At 41.5% G+C, this 19978-nt stretch overlaps 3 protein-coding genes across 4 annotated transcripts in view; 2 read left to right on the forward strand and 1 right to left on the reverse strand.

Annotated features, from left to right (window-relative positions):
* Nucleotides 1–4178, forward strand: part of LHX6 (LIM homeobox 6) — a 23637-nt gene extending 19459 nt beyond the window's left edge. The window contains exon 11 of one of the 2 annotated variants that reach the window (XR_008580019.1): nucleotides 4064–4178. The gene's annotated coding sequence lies outside the window, so the exon portion shown is untranslated. Of the gene's footprint in view, nucleotides 1–1270; nucleotides 1454–4063 lie in introns of those variants that run through there. The other variant, XR_008580018.1, reaches the window with a different exon arrangement.
* Nucleotides 1–13975, reverse strand: part of MORN5 (MORN repeat containing 5) — a 15079-nt gene extending 1104 nt beyond the window's left edge. The window contains exons 1-5 of the mRNA XM_054848851.1: nucleotides 13853–13975; nucleotides 13635–13782; nucleotides 13189–13300; nucleotides 12138–12269; nucleotides 224–339 (exon numbers count right to left, since the gene is read on the reverse strand). Of these exons, the coding sequence (XP_054704826.1) occupies nucleotides 260–339; nucleotides 12138–12269; nucleotides 13189–13300; nucleotides 13635–13782; nucleotides 13853–13899 (519 nt within the window). The 5' untranslated portion in view covers nucleotides 13900–13975 and the 3' untranslated portion in view covers nucleotides 224–259. The remainder of the gene's footprint in view (nucleotides 1–223; nucleotides 340–12137; nucleotides 12270–13188; nucleotides 13301–13634; nucleotides 13783–13852) is intronic.
* A 24-nt stretch (nucleotides 13976–13999) lies between these two features.
* NDUFA8 (NADH:ubiquinone oxidoreductase subunit A8) lies at nucleotides 14000–16316 on the forward strand. The gene is made up of 4 exons (XM_054848853.1): nucleotides 14000–14133; nucleotides 14238–14401; nucleotides 15452–15617; nucleotides 16075–16316. The coding sequence occupies exons 1-4, from the start codon at nucleotides 14083–14085 to the stop codon at nucleotides 16210–16212; spliced, it is 519 nt and encodes a 172-aa protein (XP_054704828.1). The 5' UTR covers nucleotides 14000–14082; the 3' UTR covers nucleotides 16213–16316.
* Nucleotides 16317–19978: the final 3662 nt, after the last annotated feature.

Here is a 19978-nt window from a genome sequence, read left to right on the forward strand (position 1 = left end):
AGGCTTAATAACGTGTATATATAGTACACTACACACCTCTCAGGAATACTATTGTGAGTACAGTCTGCTTTTTTTCCATGGCTGTTTCTCAGCATGACTGATTAAATGATTATTCCCATTTTTGTTTGTGCTGACAAAGATGACAAAAAGATTACATTCCTGTAGAGGGAAAGGGTGAGACAAATCCAGAAGGACAAATTAGATTTATTGTGAGTCAGATTACCTGCTTTGGAATATTATTGTCTAGCAAAAACTGTTTTCATGGTTTTGGTTTATGTTCAATTGTTTCATCCCAAGCTTTCCGGCAGGTCCGAATGATCCATTCATGCTCATCATCGTCTAAAAGGGAGATAAAGAAACACCAAATATCACCGTGTCAGATCTGCTCTTTGCATCACTAGGGTCCCGCTCAAACAAGTGATTTTTCCTTTGAGAAATAAATCAATTTTTAGCCATTGGCATCTCTCAGAACGCTTTTTGTTTGTTTGTTTCTTTAAAAGATTGTGCACTTTTCTGTTGGAATTTGACAAGGCAGGAGATACTGGAACTGTGGCAATGACTCTGCTTATTTGTCTGATAAGATTAGCTTGGGTGAAACTAAGAGAGTTACAAGTATATATTTTATTTTTTGACTTTTTGGCAGGCAATGTGCAGGAGCTATGTTGAAACTATCAGAAATGAAGATACACATTTTTTAAATACTATGTCTGTGTTGCTTGTTGGTTTATGAAAAGCGAAGGTAAAGAAAAATCTATAGTCAAATCGTAGGTTGTCTTCCAGCTTGTCTTGCAGTGCTGTTTTTGAAATGTACATTATGACAGGTATCGATAAGCTGATACAGTGGCTGACGTGTTTTAGACCATCTTCTGTGTCCCTTGTTAGTATTCATGTCTGTCATATTTATTCTCAGAGCATAATGACAGTGTGGAAAGAAAAAAATAATCAAAGACAACGTAGGGAAAAACAACTGTCCAGCAAAGTTTGAATAGACATTTTGTGTATTATTACAAAAAAAAAAAAAAGTTGGCAAATGTTAAGTTGTGGCTTCTTGATTCCAAGGATTTAAATAGTCTTGTCTTCAAAAACTGTTTTGCAGCCTTTTCTTTTGTCTTTGTGTAGGGAAAAAGAGATCTGTGTAGCAGACCAGGAAAAACAAACTTCAAAAAGCCTTGAAAAAAATCAAAGTATTATTTAAAACAATACCTGTATTTATTTTTATATAAATGAAATGTATTAGAGCTACTTCTTGTGTTTACCACTGTCTTAACAGATCCATATTAGCTGCTTGTGATGTGTGCGTCTAACCTGCCTCCATCTAAATTTTAAGGGGTTTGTAGCAGCCCTTATTACCTGAAAAAATAGATGATTGCAAGAAGCCGAGGGGGCTGTAGTCCCGGTACTGTGACCATTGCTTGGCGTTGCACGTAATCCCACTTACGGACACAGCTGCCCTGCCCAGCTGAGCGCCCTGCTTGGGTAGGTCAAAGTAATCAAAAAATAAGAATGTTGCTTGTAAGGAGTCAAATTTTCATGGAGATCTTTTGACTGTGGAGTCATACCTTTATCTTAAAGCGACATAGTAGCATTTGAAATGCAAAAGGTAGGAAGGTTCTGGGAATGAAGTTGTGCTAATCCGAGGAGTGTAAATTCACAGAAGCGTACGTAACAAATTAGGTCTGATGCACAAGTCTTCAGGCTTGGGGGTTCATCTTACTGATTGCAGTGGGTTTTGAATCAAGTCAGCTTTGTCCTTCCTTTTTTTCCTTCCTTTTCTTTTTTCATGCTACCCTCCCCTTTTTCTCATTCCTGGCCGAGTGAGTGGAGCGCAGGCCTTGGCTTCTCCGAAGGCGCTGCTCACGTGCAGCTCTGTTGGCATCCTGGTAAAAGCGGGCTTAAGGAAGGCACGTGCCAAGGCACTTGTCCCTTGTCCGAGCAGCAGCGCTCATCTGCCACCCTTGACAACCGGTAGTCAGAAAGGCCAGTGACTCATGGGAGGTTCTCCCTTAGAGCCTGCTCTCCAGTTTGCTCTTGGCATACAGTCACTGGTTTCCAGACAAAGTGCTGGTTTGCGCCTACTGACCCTCTTCTCATTTCCCTCTCAAGGGTGCTGGCTTGCAAAAGCTTGGGTTTGGTGGTGAGCGCCCACCTCTGAGCAGCACCCCAGTGACCGTGAATGGGTTGGAGAACGCACTTGTACGGCCATTGTTCCAACAGCTCAGCCTGCAGGCTCACTTTAATCACTGAGAAATGGTTACCGTTTGGATAGAATAGCTAAGTTCAGCTCTTTCTGTGCTTCACTGACATGATCTCTTTTTTATTCCCTATGCCTATGAATCAATAGGCCCATAACAAAATACCCTGTTAATGGCATGTTTCTTATTTGGGTATAATCTAGGAGAAAATAAATGCTGAAAAATATGCTAAAAGGGAAATTACAAAGATGAGCTTAAAGACCACGCAATCCTTACAGAGGCAGAGATTCCACTGAGGGCTGCAGCAGGAATGCAAATGTAGTCCTTAAGCTTTCTTAAAAACAACATCAAAGCCATAATCAATGTGCTGGCTTTTGTTCTATGCACTAGGTGTTCCAGCACAGTAATGACGTGATCACGTGAGCCTTGGCTATAACAGAGATTGTCCAGCCTGGGTATCTCTCTGATTTTAGCTGGAATTGCCTTAACAAAAAAAAAAAAAAAAAAAAAAAAAAAAAAGGTTTATCTGAGCTTGTAATAATTGCAAGAAAATGAAACTTTGTCTATTTCTGCCATGGTGAAGGAATAAACAAAACTTACATGTGCTATACATCACCACTATCTGGCTCGTATTTGGGTCTAGATAGACGTGGCTCACTTGAGTACTAGAAATAATCAGTCAGCCTTCCTGGTGAGAAATGTACAGCGCTCGCTTAGCTGAGCAGCGAGGGAGTAAGCACTAAGAAAGGCAGATGCTAACTGGCTTCATCTAACAGGTTTCCAACATCGCCTTGGTTTGCCTAAATTGTTTCCTTCTGCACTCTGGGTTTTCATGGTCTCCTGAGAAAGCACACGAGGCAGGTTGCTCTAGGGATCTTAGCATCACCAGACCCATCCTAAAATGTCTCAGTTTGTGCAGTGATCTGATCCCATGCAAATTAAATACACGTTCATAAGCGCAGCTGAACTTGCATAGAGTTAAATCAGATGTAAAAACTGAATGAGCTATATGAATTTCAACGTTGTATATGAAAAGGAAAAATCGATGTAATGACTCGTAGCATACCGTGCTACTGGTCCTTGGTCTAGGTAAGGGGAAACGAAAGAATTGATCCAGCATAGTGAGAAGAACACAAACCCAGAGATGAGAATGGCTCCAGGGCTAGCTGTGTGAGAAGAGGCAGGGAAATATTAGAATGTAAAGAGTTAAGCTATGGTAAAACATACTTTTGCTACACTAAAGAAGACTGGTTGATAATTACTGTAGTTTTAGGGCTATTTGAATCAGTGCAGCTGCAACCTCTTCAGTAGTAACCCCTGAAACAAGACAAACTGGGTTTATTGTACTGAACAAGTCTTAAAGCTCCTCCCTGATTGTTAGTAATTGGCAGCAATGGACTTAACAGCCTCTTGACTACCCTTTTTACACTCTACCTGACTGTGCAGCTAACAATTTAAATCACAGATGCCGATCCTTCTTTGTGGCAGCTGCTTGTTAACTACACGTTCCTCTTTTTCTGTCACTGGCTGCTTCCATAACCCCGCAACACCAGGGTTAGATTGGAGAATCACATTTCATCAATATTTAAAATGGAATTAAACCTTGAAGTTTGATTAATGCTACCAGATAGTGAGTTGTAATTACTATTTTACAAATTGCAATTGTTTGAATATGTTAATATGATTGTCTAAGCACATCTTCACCTTCAGAAGTAATTTTCTCTTTAAAAAAGATTGGAAAAAAAATACAAACTCTTTAATCAGTGGCAAATTATCACCCTGTGCACAATTAGGTAGTATGGGGTTCTTCATGTTGTGTGCTGAATTTTGTGTCAGCGTATTTATCTTTAAAAGTTTATCCATTTTTTTAGATTTTCCTCAGTAGAATACACATTCATGGAACAGACTTTGCTGAAACTGGACTAACCATGTTGATAGTTGAAGGTAAAGGAAAAAAGCTTTCTCTGAAAATTGTATTGCAATCTGGTGTATCCCTGTTCAGTTAGTAAATGTTAACAAGTTATTTCTTCCAAAGTTAGTGAAATATAATGGTTATTATCATGACATATCATTGAAATCTTGAAACGGAGAGAGATCGTGAGAGATTTTAATAGATGTGCTGTTAGAATATATGTAAGTATTGACTGATTCTTTTGAATTATTTTCTTGTGTCTCAGTCAAAAATAAGATCAGTTTTCTAGCACCCACAAACACATTTTGAATATTATGGGCCAGATCCTCAGCCAGCCCAAACTGGGATAGCTTCTCTTATATTTTTGTAATTAATTCAGGCTGTTTTCATTAAGCAGGCAGAGGCATACGGAGCCAACCCTGGTAGCCACCTGTACAACTGATCCCCAGAAACAGCATCTGCCCCCCCACAGATGATTAACAGGGGTGTGAGTCCTACTGATCTGCTGTTGGACACTGTCTACACAGTCAACAGGTCGGTTTGGATAGAGTCTTTCTAGGCAAATAAGACCCAACTAAATCTGTTGGTCATACCGTGTTCCTGTAAGTAGCCCATTTCAAAATTAGTTCTTCTCAACAGATATTGCTTTGCAAGTTTCTTCCTTGTTTTGGCTGGCTTTAGGGGAAGCTCCAAATGCCAGCAAAGTCCACACAGGTGTCAAAAATGCTGTTAGGTGTATTCCACGGTGAGCTCAAACTGCAGGCCACTTAAATCAGTAGATTTCTGCTCAACATCTCTGCCAAATGAAACCACTTGTCTCATTTTCAACGTTCAGTTTAAAAGTAGTGGCAGAAGAGACTTCCCCAACTACACACTCCAGATTTATCTCTCCACTGGGATTAGAAACAGCTGAAAATTCAGGGTGGGCTTGCTTCAGGGTGCTTCCAAGGGACGACTTGAAAATACTCTGTAATTTAGGTGCATTTAATCTTCCTATATTAAATGCATATTGCAAATTTTAGAATGATTTGCTTCTAGCTATTGCATTTCTGTGTTGCTTATGGAAACCTCAGCTGTGAGAGACTTCTTAGGACTCTGCATGCTTAGGTGTCTGCCATGATGCAGAGTGGAGACCATCAGCAAACAGCAGTATTGCCATCTAGGCTTCCTAATTTGCCCTCTTAACTAATGCTTTCCCAGTAAACCACCTAGAGGTGTGCAGGAAGATGTACTGCATTGAAATAAGAATACTTAGTGGCTTAGGGAAAAAAAACCCTACATTGTTTACCTTAAAAACCTTGTCTGACTCTGTTAGGTCTTCATACCGCACTTTGTAGCTGTATGTGTTCCTGGTGTCTTAAAGGCTTTGTCTACGCTGGAGGCCTGATGCACTCCCTGATGCACTCCAAAATTCAGATCCTTGGCTCCCTCCTCTGCTCAAAGGCGAGCTGGGACCAGATGTGAGTGGGCATCGTCCCTTCCTTCACTCTCGCTTCTGTTAAAGGCCATGCGAGCGAGGAGGGAAGTAGATGTGCCCTGGTATGTCCCTCCATCAGGACGATCAGAGGCTCAAGCTCCAGCGGACCCTGGAGGACACAGCCATGTGGTAAGAGCAGCTTTCCATGACTGGTTTGTAAGAGAGTGTGTTTACAATAGGCAATCCTTGAACCAGAGCTGAGTTTCCTTTCTGTTTGCAGAGGGCCAAGCACACGCAAACCATTGTAAACAACAATATCATTTAATTCTTTCGCATGCCTGACTCCTCCCATCACCCGCGGCGCGGTTTACCGTGTTCTTCCACTACACAATTACAATCACATGTGATAGCATCTCAGCCATGGATTCTGCCTGGCACACCCCTTTCATTTCCACTGCCCCCTCTGGGACCCCAGCACCACTTTCCTTACTGCACCTGACCCTACCAACATCAAGGCTAGCAAGAAAATGGAAAATATGTTTTCAATTAACCTTTGCTTCCACCCACAAATTCTCACCCTTCCATTTACTTTCAATTACTGTAATTCCAAAATGGCCCCCAAATGAACTTTCCATCTCTTGTAAAACTTGTTTTCACACAAACTGTATAGTTGAGTATATGTGCCTATAAGACTTGTGTATAACCTATTTAATGGATTCACAATAGGATGTCTAGCACACAAACAAAGTTGTTATTCTTGGCGTGCCACTATTTGGAACCGAAACTTTTGCAGTTTTCAAAATGGTAAGTATTTTAAGACCAGGAAACCACAAGGAAAAATGTATCTGCAAAAGCTATAGCTACTGAAATTACTATAGTAACTTACATCATGATTCATAGATTAATATTATCATTGTGGGCTATAGTCTTGAATATAAATCATATTGGTTCATAATCTATTTTACCAAATGGAGGATATTTTATATTAAAACAAGTAAGTCAAATTTAATCTAAAAGTATTTTCTTGGTTACATAGATGAGAATTCTCCAACTATCTCTGTCACCTGAGCAGACTTTGACACTGAGAAAGGCATCATAAGTATGCATTTTGCAATGGCATTCAAAATGTGCCTGATCTTAACACATTTCTACATAAAAAGATATGAAAAGAGCATATGATGGGTAGGAGAATTAGTCCAACATTTTAAAATGTGTTTAAAAAAGTAAGAATAGACATGAAGCTACTTCTTGTAGGAGTCTGGGATCTTCTCTTTAAATTAAGTAGACTCAATTTCCTTCTGCCATCTTCAGTTCAATACTCATTCATTTGCCTTGCCCACTCAGCAGTCCCCAGTTTGACACTTGCTAATGTTCTGCCTTTCCTCCTTCTAAGATCTGGCTCCTCAACTAATTTATTTGTTAAGCATTGGAGATAATGTAGGTACAAAGCTCTCACATCAGGACAAAAGCTATCTAACTAAAAAATAGGAAGAGATAGATGAGCAACACTTGGAGATCCAGATGAAAGAGCTATAATGCAATTTCTAACCTTCCAATTAATGTAATATTCTTCAAATCTTCTGACTACCATAGAAGGAGTGAGTCTGGAAAGCAAGGACCAGAAAACTGGAATTGTATGAATGTAGGCAAAAACCCCTATGTCCTGGGACTAGACACAAGAGAAAAAAGTATATGGGAGATGGAGGAGACAAGACCAAAAGGTGAATTTGTACAGACTTGTGTAGAGCCTTGTGGGCAAAGAAAACAAGCTGAGTGCCATGGCAGAGAGAGAAAATATGTTTTGCAATGGTATTTTGGAGGAATATGAACCAAAGAGGCCAGAAAGAGGAGTTAGCAGTAAAAAGGACAAGCACTTCAGCTGTTGCAAGAAAAGCAAAGGGCTACTCGCATTCGTATGCTCTACTTTTGTAAACGGAAAGTAGTATTGGCTCTCTGTTTTACAAAACCCTGTTTTCAGAAATAAGTTTTTCAGCCAAAGTAAAAAGATCAATGGATTGCAATAAACGGCATTTAACATAAAAATGAGTAAAATTTACAATTCAGTTAACTTGTTAAATGTTAAAAAATCAGCAAACAATAGACACAATTTGTTTTGTTCAGAGCCCAGAGGTAGAGACCAAATCCTCTAAATTAATTTCTGCAAAAGCTGGGGTTTTTTTCCAAACAGGTCTGGATCCTATTCGTTGTAGAATATACTGATTACCAACTATTTTTAAGAGCTTTACACAAACATTATTTCTTTTGTTGTGTGAAATGCAGAATCAGCCATCTGGCAAATGCCCCAGAGCTAAAATCTTTTACATGACATATAATTCAAAATGATTAAATATACAACAGAAAATAGCTATAGCATTGCACTTAAAATAGCATGAACTTTTACTGCCGATCAAAACTGATTTCTTTAGCTTAACAAGTATCCAAAGAACAATTATTTGAAGAGCTTTTAAGAGTTTCAATATGTAGGAACTAAACCTCATCTAAATTCAGTATCTTAAGTCAAATAAAAAAGAAACAAATGTACAAAAGATTAAATGGTCCTGTGTTATAAGTAGACATTTAAATCTATGGGAAGCTAAATTCATTCGAACAAAAATACTATATTCCCTCTGTATGTGTATTGCTGGGGCTTTCCTCTCCATTGCTAAGGGCATCTGCCAAAACAACTCTTACATTCTTAGGCAATGACTAGGGACTAGCCTGGATCAGACCGTTCATCCACTCCCTCCATCATCAGAATGGGCAATTTCAAAGAAGAACAGGGAATAAAGCTCCGTGCATGATCCCTAAGTGCAGTCAATCTTTTTTCCTGCACCACGGTTGACTTTAACTTAAACTTGCTGTCTTTTTTCCAGAAATACTCCAGGCCTGAAAAATTGCCAGGTCCTCACCCCACACCCAATTCTCCAGTAGTTTATGAGAAAGAGCACGCAAACATCTGCATGTATTTGGGGTACATGAGGGTAGGTACAGAAATATTACCCTGTGTAATTATTGAGTGGTTATGGCTCTGTTTCTCAACTACATTTTTTCAGACAAGTCAAGTCTACATTTCTCAGAAAGCACTTGGTACAAGTCAGATCTGAGTTGTAAGACAGAGAAGTCTAAATGTAGGAGATTTATCTCATGGATTTGCATACTTGGATAAACCTGAAATGGATGAATAAATCGCTGCCGACGTTAAAAAAAAAATATTGCTTCTAAATTCTTTCAGAACAAGCATTAGAATCTTTTCCCCAAGGTAACAATGCAAGAAAACTGTAAGTCTGTGATTACTAAGGCTTAGAATTAAAATGGCTTTGCACCCTTGCCTGTGGAGTTGGGTCAGCCTCACAACCAGGGAACCTCAGATGTTTTAACCCCAGACTTTTCTAAACTATAATAAAATAATGTTCTTGAATCTTGATCTTTTCAGCTCATAATGACTCCTGAAGCAGCAGGATTTTTCCTGCTGCTTTTTACAAGACTTTCAGGCTTGTAGAAATCCTAAACTGTTTGCTGGCTTGGGATTGCAGCAACACCAAAACCTCTCCTCTTAAAAGGACGCTTGTGCTGGTTTTCCAGGCCTAATCCTGCTCTTAATAACATGCATGTTAATTCAGTTACCTGACCCAGCTTTTAGTGTAAAGGCAGGCTTTGTGTCTTCCTGCTCTTGATGTTATATGAAGAGATGCCTATATTTCAGGTAATATTGACTGGAGTATAGAAAGCTACCCTGTGCACCATACACATACTAATTAAACCTGAAGATGGGATATGAAAGTAGTAGCACAAATAGTCTCATATTACCAAAAGCAAAAGCACGTTTTATAGTATTTAACCCATCCTTGGGAGAACCACAGGAGAAACAGAGCAATTTTCATCAGAAGTATCTTCGCGTTTCATGAAAAGAGAGGTGACCCAGGCAATCTCCTCTAATATCTTCCATCTCATCAGAACAAAATTTCTATTTTTCATAGTATTTTCTCTTTGAAAACTATGGGCTTCTCCGATATTCAGGGGTCCTTAATCCTGAACATCACTGCTCTTCTTGTACCTCCCTGCTTTGCATTAAACGTAACATCATATATTTTCCACTGTTCTACTGAAAAAATTGGGAAATCTTCCCATCTCTCTATTGACCAAACTCTTACAAAGGTGCCAGGCATCCTATTTCTGGAAAAAAAATAAAGTAATACTACTAGTGAAACAGGAGTCTTGTCCCAGTATCTATTCAAAATAAACAACGTATCTTCTTACAAATGAGCATTCCCATTCTTATTTATGTGTCCAATTTTGTGTACTTCGCAATACTGGAAAAAAGAAGAGATTGAAGTACACATGGAGAATCAAGAGAAATTTGAGCATCCCCAAGGAAACAGAGGTTTAGGGTCGGAGTAATAATTGCAAGATTGTAACGAGAATTTGGAAAACTTCGCTAGATAAAAACGTATAACAAAACTGTTGCTGTCATTTCATTCCCTGGGCCTGATTATGTTTTCTTGATGGGCCTTTGCACTGCTTTAACAGTAAGAGCTCTTTAAGTAAATGAGTATCAGACCTCCACGCTAGTGAAATGCAAGGCTTGCCAAATTTAACAGAAGTCTCTACGGTACTCTACATACACTCATCTTGACAAAGAAGTGGTGGAAGCAAACTCAATAGTTTCAAATGGCGTCTATTTTCTTCTCTTTTGGAAAGGTACCTGGATGCTGCCAGTTTGGAGGCAAGTCACTGCCAAGGCTGTAGGTTTCCTTGCCCTTTTTCACAAACATCCAAGAAACAATCAGAAATTGCTTCATAATAGGGCTGGGGTGAAAGGTGAGAACTGGAGTATTCTGAAAGCCTGCTGCCAGACCTGAGGAAGATAGTGTCATTTTGGTAAACCTGTCAAGCTGTTGTAAGAACTTCCTGAATGCTTCCTACCATCTGCTTTTGATGCTTTCAAGACTTGGCTGGAAGCCTGGAGGTTTTCCTGCTCCTTCCTGCCCAACCTATAATGGAGTAATTCTGGATCTGTTCCCTGTCATCCCAGCCTCTTCCTCAGTTTCTTCTGCTTACAGCTGGGTTTTTTTAATATTTTTTTTTTTCTTTACTGCAGTGGCCTTGTGCCCTGAATCATCTCTCCTGGGGCGGTAAGAGTTCCTCTGATGTTGAACAAGTGCCGGGTTTTTCAATTGTGTTCATGTTCTTGAGAGGAAGGGTCTGGCCTACATGACACATTCCTCCTTCACACTCACATCAACAAGTTTAACTTTGTGCAGAGGGCTTTCAATGGAATGGCCACACAAAGCACATCTCCGACAACTCTGTCGGACTGCACGCTGCGCTGCTCTGGTTAGGGAATATTGATTGATATAATTTGTAGGGTTTGAGATAAATGTCATAAAGGACAATGAGTTCAAAGAACAGATTAAAAAACAATAAATTGAATTCCAAGGCGTTCCCTCCTGTACTAATCTGTGCAGGTTCCTGTGTTTTTGGAAAGCATGTTGCTTATCTTCCTCATCAGTAGGCCCACTGCATTCCAGTATTTTGGATCAATGCCATTTGTAATAATCTAGATCAGTTTTTATTCAACATTTATAAAACAGGCCATGTATCATAGGGTATATTTTATAGCAGATGGTATCTCAAATTCATTTAACCCTCCCTTCACTTCCCTCTTCCAATATCACAGTGCATACTTATAAAAGCTCTTGAAAGTAGAGCTGAGTGGAATTTTTTTCAACAAATAGTAAATTTGCTGAATAATGGAGTTTCCAAGCAACAAAACTGTTAAATTGTGGCACACTGAAAATGAAATGTTCTGGCTTCTAGAAACACCAGGTCTTGCAATTTGGACATTTGGGGAAAAAAAAAAACGCAAAAGTGAGGTGGGTGGGTGGTTGCTTTCAGAAAACATTTCATTTAAAAAAATTCTGCACCAAAAAGCTGATAAACACAATGGTTAAATAGTCAGAACACAAAGCGTTTGTCAGATTACATTTTTTTGAGTCATTCCAGTGTCAACTGTTTGGGGATCTTCTGTGTGTTTTTAATTTGAAAAGTTTCCCTCTTGGCTTGACGAGAACTAATTTTCCCCAAGGCTTATTAATTTGGGGACTTATCCACAAGACCCAATATTTGCCAAACTCTACTCAAAACACAGCTCTACATGGTGATGAGTGTTTCCCTCTCATAGCCCTAAGACTCATTTCAATAAAATGGACTACTCTAACATGTAGAGATAAGCAGATACCTAAGCACTTTGCTGGTTCACAACACAAAGTTTATTAACTTTCAGGATCAGTGATGTACACCTTACAACCACTCCCTTGCTTGAGGTCATAATGGAAGAGACTGAAGATTTTCCTGAGATTAACATACCAAATGGTAATAAAATATATTTATTCATAACTGCTTGTGAATACTTCACTGTAATTTTGGAAAACATGATTTATACAACTCTGGGGATACATAAATCACTGATAAAAATAAATAAGTAAAAAAATATTTTAGCTCAGTGAAAACAGAACCAAATAATGGACTTTTTTATGTTTTAGCTTTAATCACGCATCTGAGAAGATATGACAAACAAACTCATCTTAGTTTACCTAGCAGAAGTAGTTAATCATACCTGCATTTCTCAGAAACCTGAGTTTGTAGTCAACAATAACTCTGGTTTCAGGATTATAGAATCCATCACCACAGTCGTAACATCCTTCCGGGATTTTTCTGGGAGTATCCAGATTTGTAAGCTGAGAAATGCCTGAAGAAAAAAAAAAAACAAAGGGTTTGCTTTATTTTGCACTTTTTTTTTTTTTTGTGCATTTGATCAAGGTAACTAACAAATATTACATCTCCATGGCTTTTGCTATAAAAACAACGCAGTTACCTTACAATAAACTCTCCAAAACATTTTGCCAATTTTGCAGATGGAGAAAATGAAAATGGAAAAAACCATACACAAAATGTGTGTGATAAAAAGATATCACTTTGATTTCCTCATTCACGGTCCTGTGATTCACCCCACTAAGCTAACATTACAACTATGACCCCAAACTCCAAAATGGGGCCAGGAGAGTCTTGCTGGCCTCACGGAACAACTACATGTCATCGCTAAAATATTCTATGTATAAAGAAGAGTATTTTCTGTATTACATCATATATTTTACTCGCTTGTTCCTTATAAATCTTTTCACCTTTTGACTACACACAAATAATAATATTATAAAACTATTTAGCAAAAAACCAGACTGGACACAAATGTTTATTTCGGTATCTACTGAAAAGCTACATGGGACAGATGCATTCAAACTTGATTTGATGTTCTGGATGTAAATTAATTGCTTTCGCTCAACTTTTCTACATGAAAAGCACACTGCTAATGTAGTGAAGGTGAAATGTATAAAAGGGTTAATGAGGATATCAAAAGCTGCGGATAACAAAGCCCTGTCCTGCGGGTCATCGCTCCAGAAGAGACCACGCTAAGGATGTAACGCTGCATCCTGCGCTGCACTGGTGGAAGGTGGTGTCAGCATTCTTCTGGCAGCGTCGTATGGTCGGGTCCTGAAATTAGCCAGAGCATTTCTGCTCCATGTTACTCATGTAGCCAAATTAATCTTTCTTAAGCAAGTTGTTAGTTTAATTCCTTCCAGACTCTTAGGATCGCAAACGCAATTCAGTACCTGCTGGTTTAAGACCAGAACAGATTTCTGTATAAAATCTTCTGTTGTAGCCGTCACAGTAATGCCATTTTTTATCTTTGTATTTGAGACCATCTGCAAAAGTGTATTTCCCCTGCAAAACATGTTCGAGCACAGAGTTAATAAACATGATGGATGGATTGAGTACGAACAAGGCCAGTGTTCCCACTGCCAAAACCGCGCGTTAGCTGAGCAGGGCGAGTGCGTGGTTCCGCTCGGGTTTGAGTAGCGTTGGGAACCGCATCTGTGAGACGCCCCTGGGAGCGGCCTCGCCATCACACCTTTGGGTGCGAGACCCCGCCGAGGCGATGAAAAATTGGCGTGGCTTGGAAATCTGCTTATTTCACCCCAAACCTTCTCCGCTCCCCAGTGGCAGGGTCCCCTCGGGGTGAGGTGAGGCGGGGGCTGGCCCCCCCCGTGCAGGGTACCTGTGTGGGCACCCCGCGGTGCCAGACCGCCCAGTATCTGCCGCCGTTGGGGAACACCAGCTCTCCCTCGCCGTCAAACATCCCGTCCCTCAGCGTGCCCCGGTACTCGGTGCCCGTCAGCAGCGTGTAGGAGCCCTGTCCCTCCATCCTGGAAGAGACAGGGCGGTTGGGAAGGGGAGGTCGGGCAGCCCCGCGCCCCCGCGCCCCGCCGGGCCCACCTGCCGCGCACGGTGCTCCCGCTGTATCGGCTGCCCGTCACCTCCATGGCGGCCCGGCCCGACGGCGCGGCCACGTCGCCATGACAACGCCGCCGCTGCCGGGGCGCCGCGGAGACGTAAAGCTCCGCCTCCCGCCCACCACCGCGCATGCGTGCTGCCTATCCCTTGCCGGCGGCGCATGCGCGGTGGTGGGCGGGCGCTGAGGGGAGCTCAAGGAGAGCGGCGCCGCCATGCCCGGCTCCCTGCAGGTGCCCTCCCTGGAGGAGCTCGACGTGCAGGAGGTGAGTGAGCGGCCGCCGCCGCCGCCGGGCCCTTCCCCCGCGGGGCAGCGCGGTGGGCCGGTGCCGAAGCGGGCTGCCCCTATTGCCGCTCTGCCCCGCTGTAGGTGAGCGTCAGCTCGGCCGTGCTGAAGGCCGCGGCCCACCACTACGGCGCGCAGTGCGACCGCCCCAACAAGGAGTTTATGCTGTGCCGCTGGGAGGAGAAGGACCCGCGGAAGTGCCTGCGGGAGGGCCGCCAGGTCAACCAGTGCGCCCTCGACTTCTTCAGGTGAGCGGAGCCCCCAGCGAGTCTCCCCCGGCGGCCGCCCGTCTTCCAGTGCCCCGGAGGGCGCCCGGACGCAGAGACCCGCTGCTGCGGGCGCCGGCGGCCCTCGTCTGCCCTGAAGGTGAAGCTGTTTTGGGGCATCTCCCGGTGTAGTGCGTCCTTGCCGAGTTTTGGTTTTCGAGCGCTGGCAGTCACTCGGCTTAATTAAAAGTGCTGCCACCATCATGGCCTTCAGAGCCTTTATTCTTGCTTCTTAAACGTGAACTTTTAAAGATAGAGGCTGTGCCCTTTTCGTTTTAGTTTATTTATTTGTATGTCAAGTTACCTTTTCAAACAAAGCTCTGTGTTCTCCGCCTCAGAGTAAGCGGCCCAGGTTTTTGTTAGCCTAGCAAAGGACTGAAGGGTGTGTGTGTGTGGAAGGCTTGCTGCTTCTGCACCTGGCATCTATATAATGAAATCCAGGAAACCAACCTAAGCTTTGCATTGTCTGTCCCCTGTTTCACAGGCATACTACTGTGAAGCTCGAGTAGATACACCATTTGCCTCTTTTCACCAAAAATGTAGATCAAGACATGTCCCAGCATCATGTTCTTAAGTTACTAGCAAAAGGCCTAGTTTAATTAGCTCAAAGTGTGTCCACTTCTAGTATAGCAGCTAGTAATCAAAAACTTCTGTCCTAAACATGTTTTCTTGAGCTTAAGACACCAAATGAATTTGGAAGCCTTAGGGCACTGTGTAATGTACACTGTTACTTACCAAAGCAAGCATCCCCTATGGGGAGCTGTAGACACCTACCTAGCCAGAATACCTTCCAAATATTGGTTAAGTTATATTGCTATCCCTACTTGTAGCTACAGTGCTACAAATTTTACTGGTGTTGGTATCGAGTTCTGTTTAATGATGCTTCAAATATTGGCTTGTCTGAAGACTTTAAGTGTTCCCGAGAACTTAAAACTACAAAACCACTTTATCACAAGTTGAAGTTTGATTAAGAGAGAAAAACATTAAAGCTACAACACTTGCTAACCATTTTCTGTCTGCAATCTCTTACAGGAAGATTAAGACGCACTGTGCAGAGCCATTTACTGAGTACTGGACGTGCATTGACTATACCAACTTGCAGGAGCTCCGTCGATGCCGAAAGCAGCAGGCAGTATTTGATAACTGTGTGCTGGAGAAGTTGGGTTGGGTGAGACCTGATCTGGGAGAGCTCTCTAAGGTAACTTCACACCTTTTTGTTTGGATAGCCAGATTCTTCTCTCCCTTCTTGTGGACATTTTGTCCAGATCAGGTCTTAAACTCTTTTCCCGGCCAGAAGGTGATTCATGAACTCAACACGGGAGGCTTGTGGACTAGAAGTCAAGACTCTGTCAGAATTCTCCAGGGTTGCTTTCCCAGAAGACTTGTGCTTTTCTTACGCAACGCCGCTTTTCCTAGCGCAGAGACCTTTCCTTTAGGAGTCAAGCTCACACACGTGCAGAACTACTCTGTAGTTATGAGTGAAATGCCCCTCCCCTCCGTCTTTTTTGGAAGTACTCTGGAGATAGCTTTCATCAGATCAACAATGTGTCCTTAGTGTTGTTTGGAACTTCTTGGTAGTTCTTCCTTCTGACTCAATCTAGCTTTTCTATTAAATGCTGTAAGAAATTGTGTCATTTCTTCTTTTTTCTTTCCAGGTTACAAAAGTGAAGACAGACCGTCCTCTGCCTGAGAATGCCTATCACTCTAGACCTAGACCAGAGCCAAACCCACCCATTGAAGGAGAGCTGAAGCCTTCTCCATTTGGCAGTAGGCTCTTTTTCTGGTCCTGGTAGAGTGGGCAGACCACGCTGTAACTACAGTGCAAAGATGTATTGCTTGCAAATTGTCCAGTATGTGTTGGGTATAACTTTAATGATTAAAGAACCCCAAACTGTTACATGGCTTAGTAGACTTCTTTAAACATACTTAAACATCATAGCAACTAAAAAAACCTACTTCCCTGTTTTGCACAATGCTCTCTGCTGTCATATAGCCCTTAGGACCATCTTAACACTAGTAGTGTCAGTTGCTTGACAGTGGCTACCAGGCTCGTTCGAGACATGTATAAATGTAGCCTGAGTCTTTGACTACTGCTTCAATCAATCAAAAACTGGCGTGAGACTTTATTTGCTTACTGAAAACACTGTCACTTGGATCAAGGAGACTTTGAGAACAAACAAGTTGTTAATGTCTTCGTTTAGTCTTGCAACTGATAATTGTGCATTTTTTTTTTTTCCCCAACGGAATCCTTCTGTATAGGTTTAACCTAAAATCTGTCTTGGAGCAAGGATCTAGTCTGAATCTGTGGCTTTTGCTAGGTATGAAGTCAGTGCTGTTTCTGACACAAAGATCCTTGTTCTGCTTACCAGCTACTCCTCATGCAGCTAGGTTAGTGGCTTCCATTTTTTTTTATGTCTTTATTGGGGGAACACAAGCTATTCATCAGAAAAATTACACTGTATTTTCAACACCTTTAAGGGAAAATTACCTCCTAAAGGATCTTCCTGCCCCATTAAGCAGTGTAAGAAGGTGGCTTGTCTTATGTCTCAAGGCTCTGACTTGAGGCATTTGAGGTAGATCCTTCCCATTGTTTCACTGTTATATTCTTTTTGATAGAGGAGTAAATCAGTTTTGTTTCTTTTCTACAATACCTAAAAGTCATGTTTCATAGGAAGTAGATCTCATCTTTCCTCCACTTCTACCCAATAGCAAAACCTTATTACAAAGGTCAGAAAAAAATTAAATGAACTTGTTTTCATGAAGCTGTGTGCAGTTCAGCTTGCTCTGGGCCAGATTGTGTAGCCTGAACTGTAGCAAATATTTGAACAGTGCTTTGCTCCTTGAGTAGCCTAGCCATTATTAGGATCTGAAGATTTACCATCTCCTTGTTTGAGGTAGGATTAAACTGTAATGGGTTTGTAGCTGCAGCATATGTTTCTGATCCATGGAGCTAGAGGGAAAATTGTGTAACATCTAAAAATAGCTCAGGCACTGTGGCTCATGGGTTCTTGCTACTTTCTGCTTGGGTATGTTGACTGAAACTCAAAGCAGGTGCTATGGCATACATGTTTGCATTTTAATGTACATATCGTGCTGTCTTAGCAGCTCCTTGTCTAAATCAGTGAGGTGGTGTGCACCTTTGTGGTTTCTCCTTCCAGATCCCTGCCAGCATTTCAGAGCACCATGTATTACTGAAGAAAGATAACCTCTTTTCTGCAGAGATTGAAATTAGGACAAGCTTGAGGTCTGATTACATTCAGCTGAGTGAGTGAAATGAGGTTTGGCCAAGTAGAGGATAAATTGTTCTGGGATGTTAACACGTGTCACTTCTGATCTTTTGTTGTTGACCTACTCCAATAGTTAGTCAACCTCGCAGAAAGACTTTTTAGATATTAGTTTGTTTTGCTAATAACTTACTATTGTCAGCATAATGTATGAAACGTTGCACTGCCGAACATCTGCTTTCGCATAAACAGGCATGGGCATTTCAGTAGTCAGCCCCTAATCATAATTAAAGAGTATTTTTCCCATTAAATTGCTTCTGAAAAAAATTACATGCATAAATAGGGGGGCAATTCTTTTAAACAGCCTTTGATGAACCTCACCTTTTAGTTGGCCAGTACTGTAAGACAAAAAATAATCAGTGGTTTATGCTGCATCCTCAAAGGTTTGAGATAGTTCATTCTGACTTTTAAACGTGGTCAATGCATCATTACTGGATCAACCACCTCTGACCCAAGGGGTAGTAGATTCAGCTGGTGTGAAACAGATTAACAATCTGCTCGCCTAGGTTCCCACTTCAGTTTCAAGCAGAAGTGGGCAGGTGAATGTACGAAAGAGAACAGCAGAGGACAGCACTGAAGGGATAAAGTCAAGTAGAATTCAGCTGTACTGTGAGCACTTCTTTCATTAACCTCTTTGTGATAATCGCTTCTTGTCTTTATCTCTTGGCTGAATCTCTGAGAAGTGTTGCCAGAGGTCTGTTTCTTGGTGCTTTGGACAGCACCTGTATGTAGCTATTTCTGTTCAAAATCGTTGTGTGGCTTTACTCAAACATAGATGCCCCCTTTGGAGCTGTAATGTTTTCTTGGAAACTTTAGAACAAGTGAATGTCAAGATTGAGTAAAGACCATAAAAGTATTTTTGAGGAATGTATCTTGACATATTTTTGGCAGATGGAGAGCAGACGCTTACAGATTCAACACAGATATTTTACTGGTGATGTGAGAAGTGTTATTTATTATGTTGTAGGCTCTTAGCTCTGCCAGAGCTTCTAATCACATGTGTCAAATAAGCAACATTTTAAGCCAGTGTTGTGGTAGCTTGCCACACCATGGGCTAGATTAGGCAGAACCTGCTCTGTTCTTCCAGATTATGGGTAGAAAGAGTAACGTCCTAGTGTAATTTCTAATCTTGGAACAGTAGGAGCGTGCATTTCTGGTACAGCAGAATTGCATTGCGCTAGCACAACAGCATCCTTCTGAAGATAAAGTCCTCCTCCAATACACCTGGCAGTTCGACATGCCCTGGTCTCAAATGGTTCTGCTTAACTCCCAAAGCGAAAGGGCTGGAGAAGGTGTGCTGTTAGCCAAAACGGCCAGGAATCCAACAGCAACTCCTACTCTGCTCAAAGCCACCAAATCTGAGCAAGTGGTGGTGTAACTGGTTTTATTTAGCCCTCTTGCCAGTTTGATAATTCTGTTGCATGTCATATTATCCATATTATCATCCCTGATAAAAAGAGACTCCCAGGAGTCAGTTCAGGTGGAACCAACCTTTCAAGCATTTGTAAACTGAGACTGGCTAGGGCACAACCCATTCCTGTACTCCTCTTCCTCTGCCTTTAATTGCAATATGGTTCTAGAATGGGTAAATAAAGGTCGATTTCTCCCCCCCTGCCCTTCATAAGAGAAGAAAAAAACCTGCGTCTTTATATCAAGGATTCATAATTTTAAAGAACCTTTATCTTCAGAACAAGGATACTCCTATAAAGACAGAGAAGACATTTGGAGCTCAGGATAACTTCGCAAAATCCTCTTGAAAGCTTGCTGCGTACTCTCGTACTAGAAGCGTTTTGAAACTGGATCCATTGGATATTAATAGGAGATTAAGACTCCCTCTTGTGGCTGCATTAAGCTGATCTTGGGCATATGTGTGAAGATTTTGCTGTCACAAAAGTCCTAAGGCTACTTCAGTATTGCTAATAGAAACTTAATTAGGTCTTTTGTGGCTGCTACAAAATTCACTTGAAAGTTGTCTCAACTTGATTTTTCCTACACGTGAAAACCCTTGAATTCAGTATGAAGTGAGAAGAGGAAGAAAAACAGTTTGAAAATGTTCTGATCACCTCAGTCACACTTGATGTGACTTAAGGAAGTGAAGGCAGAGCCAAAGTAGATGGTGGTGGTTGGGAAATCCCAGCGTGGATTATATTTGTTTCTCTGAATCCAGAAAGGGGGAGTCCCTGGAGCTGCAGAGACCAGGATGGTTCTGGACCTGTGGGCCAGTGCTAGCAGTGTGACACGCAAACATGGGAAGCACGTTAATAGCACGTTAATT

This window comes from Grus americana, chromosome 20, assembly GCF_028858705.1.
Source record: "Grus americana isolate bGruAme1 chromosome 20, bGruAme1.mat, whole genome shotgun sequence".
Taxonomy (NCBI): Eukaryota; Metazoa; Chordata; class Aves; order Gruiformes; family Gruidae; genus Grus; species Grus americana.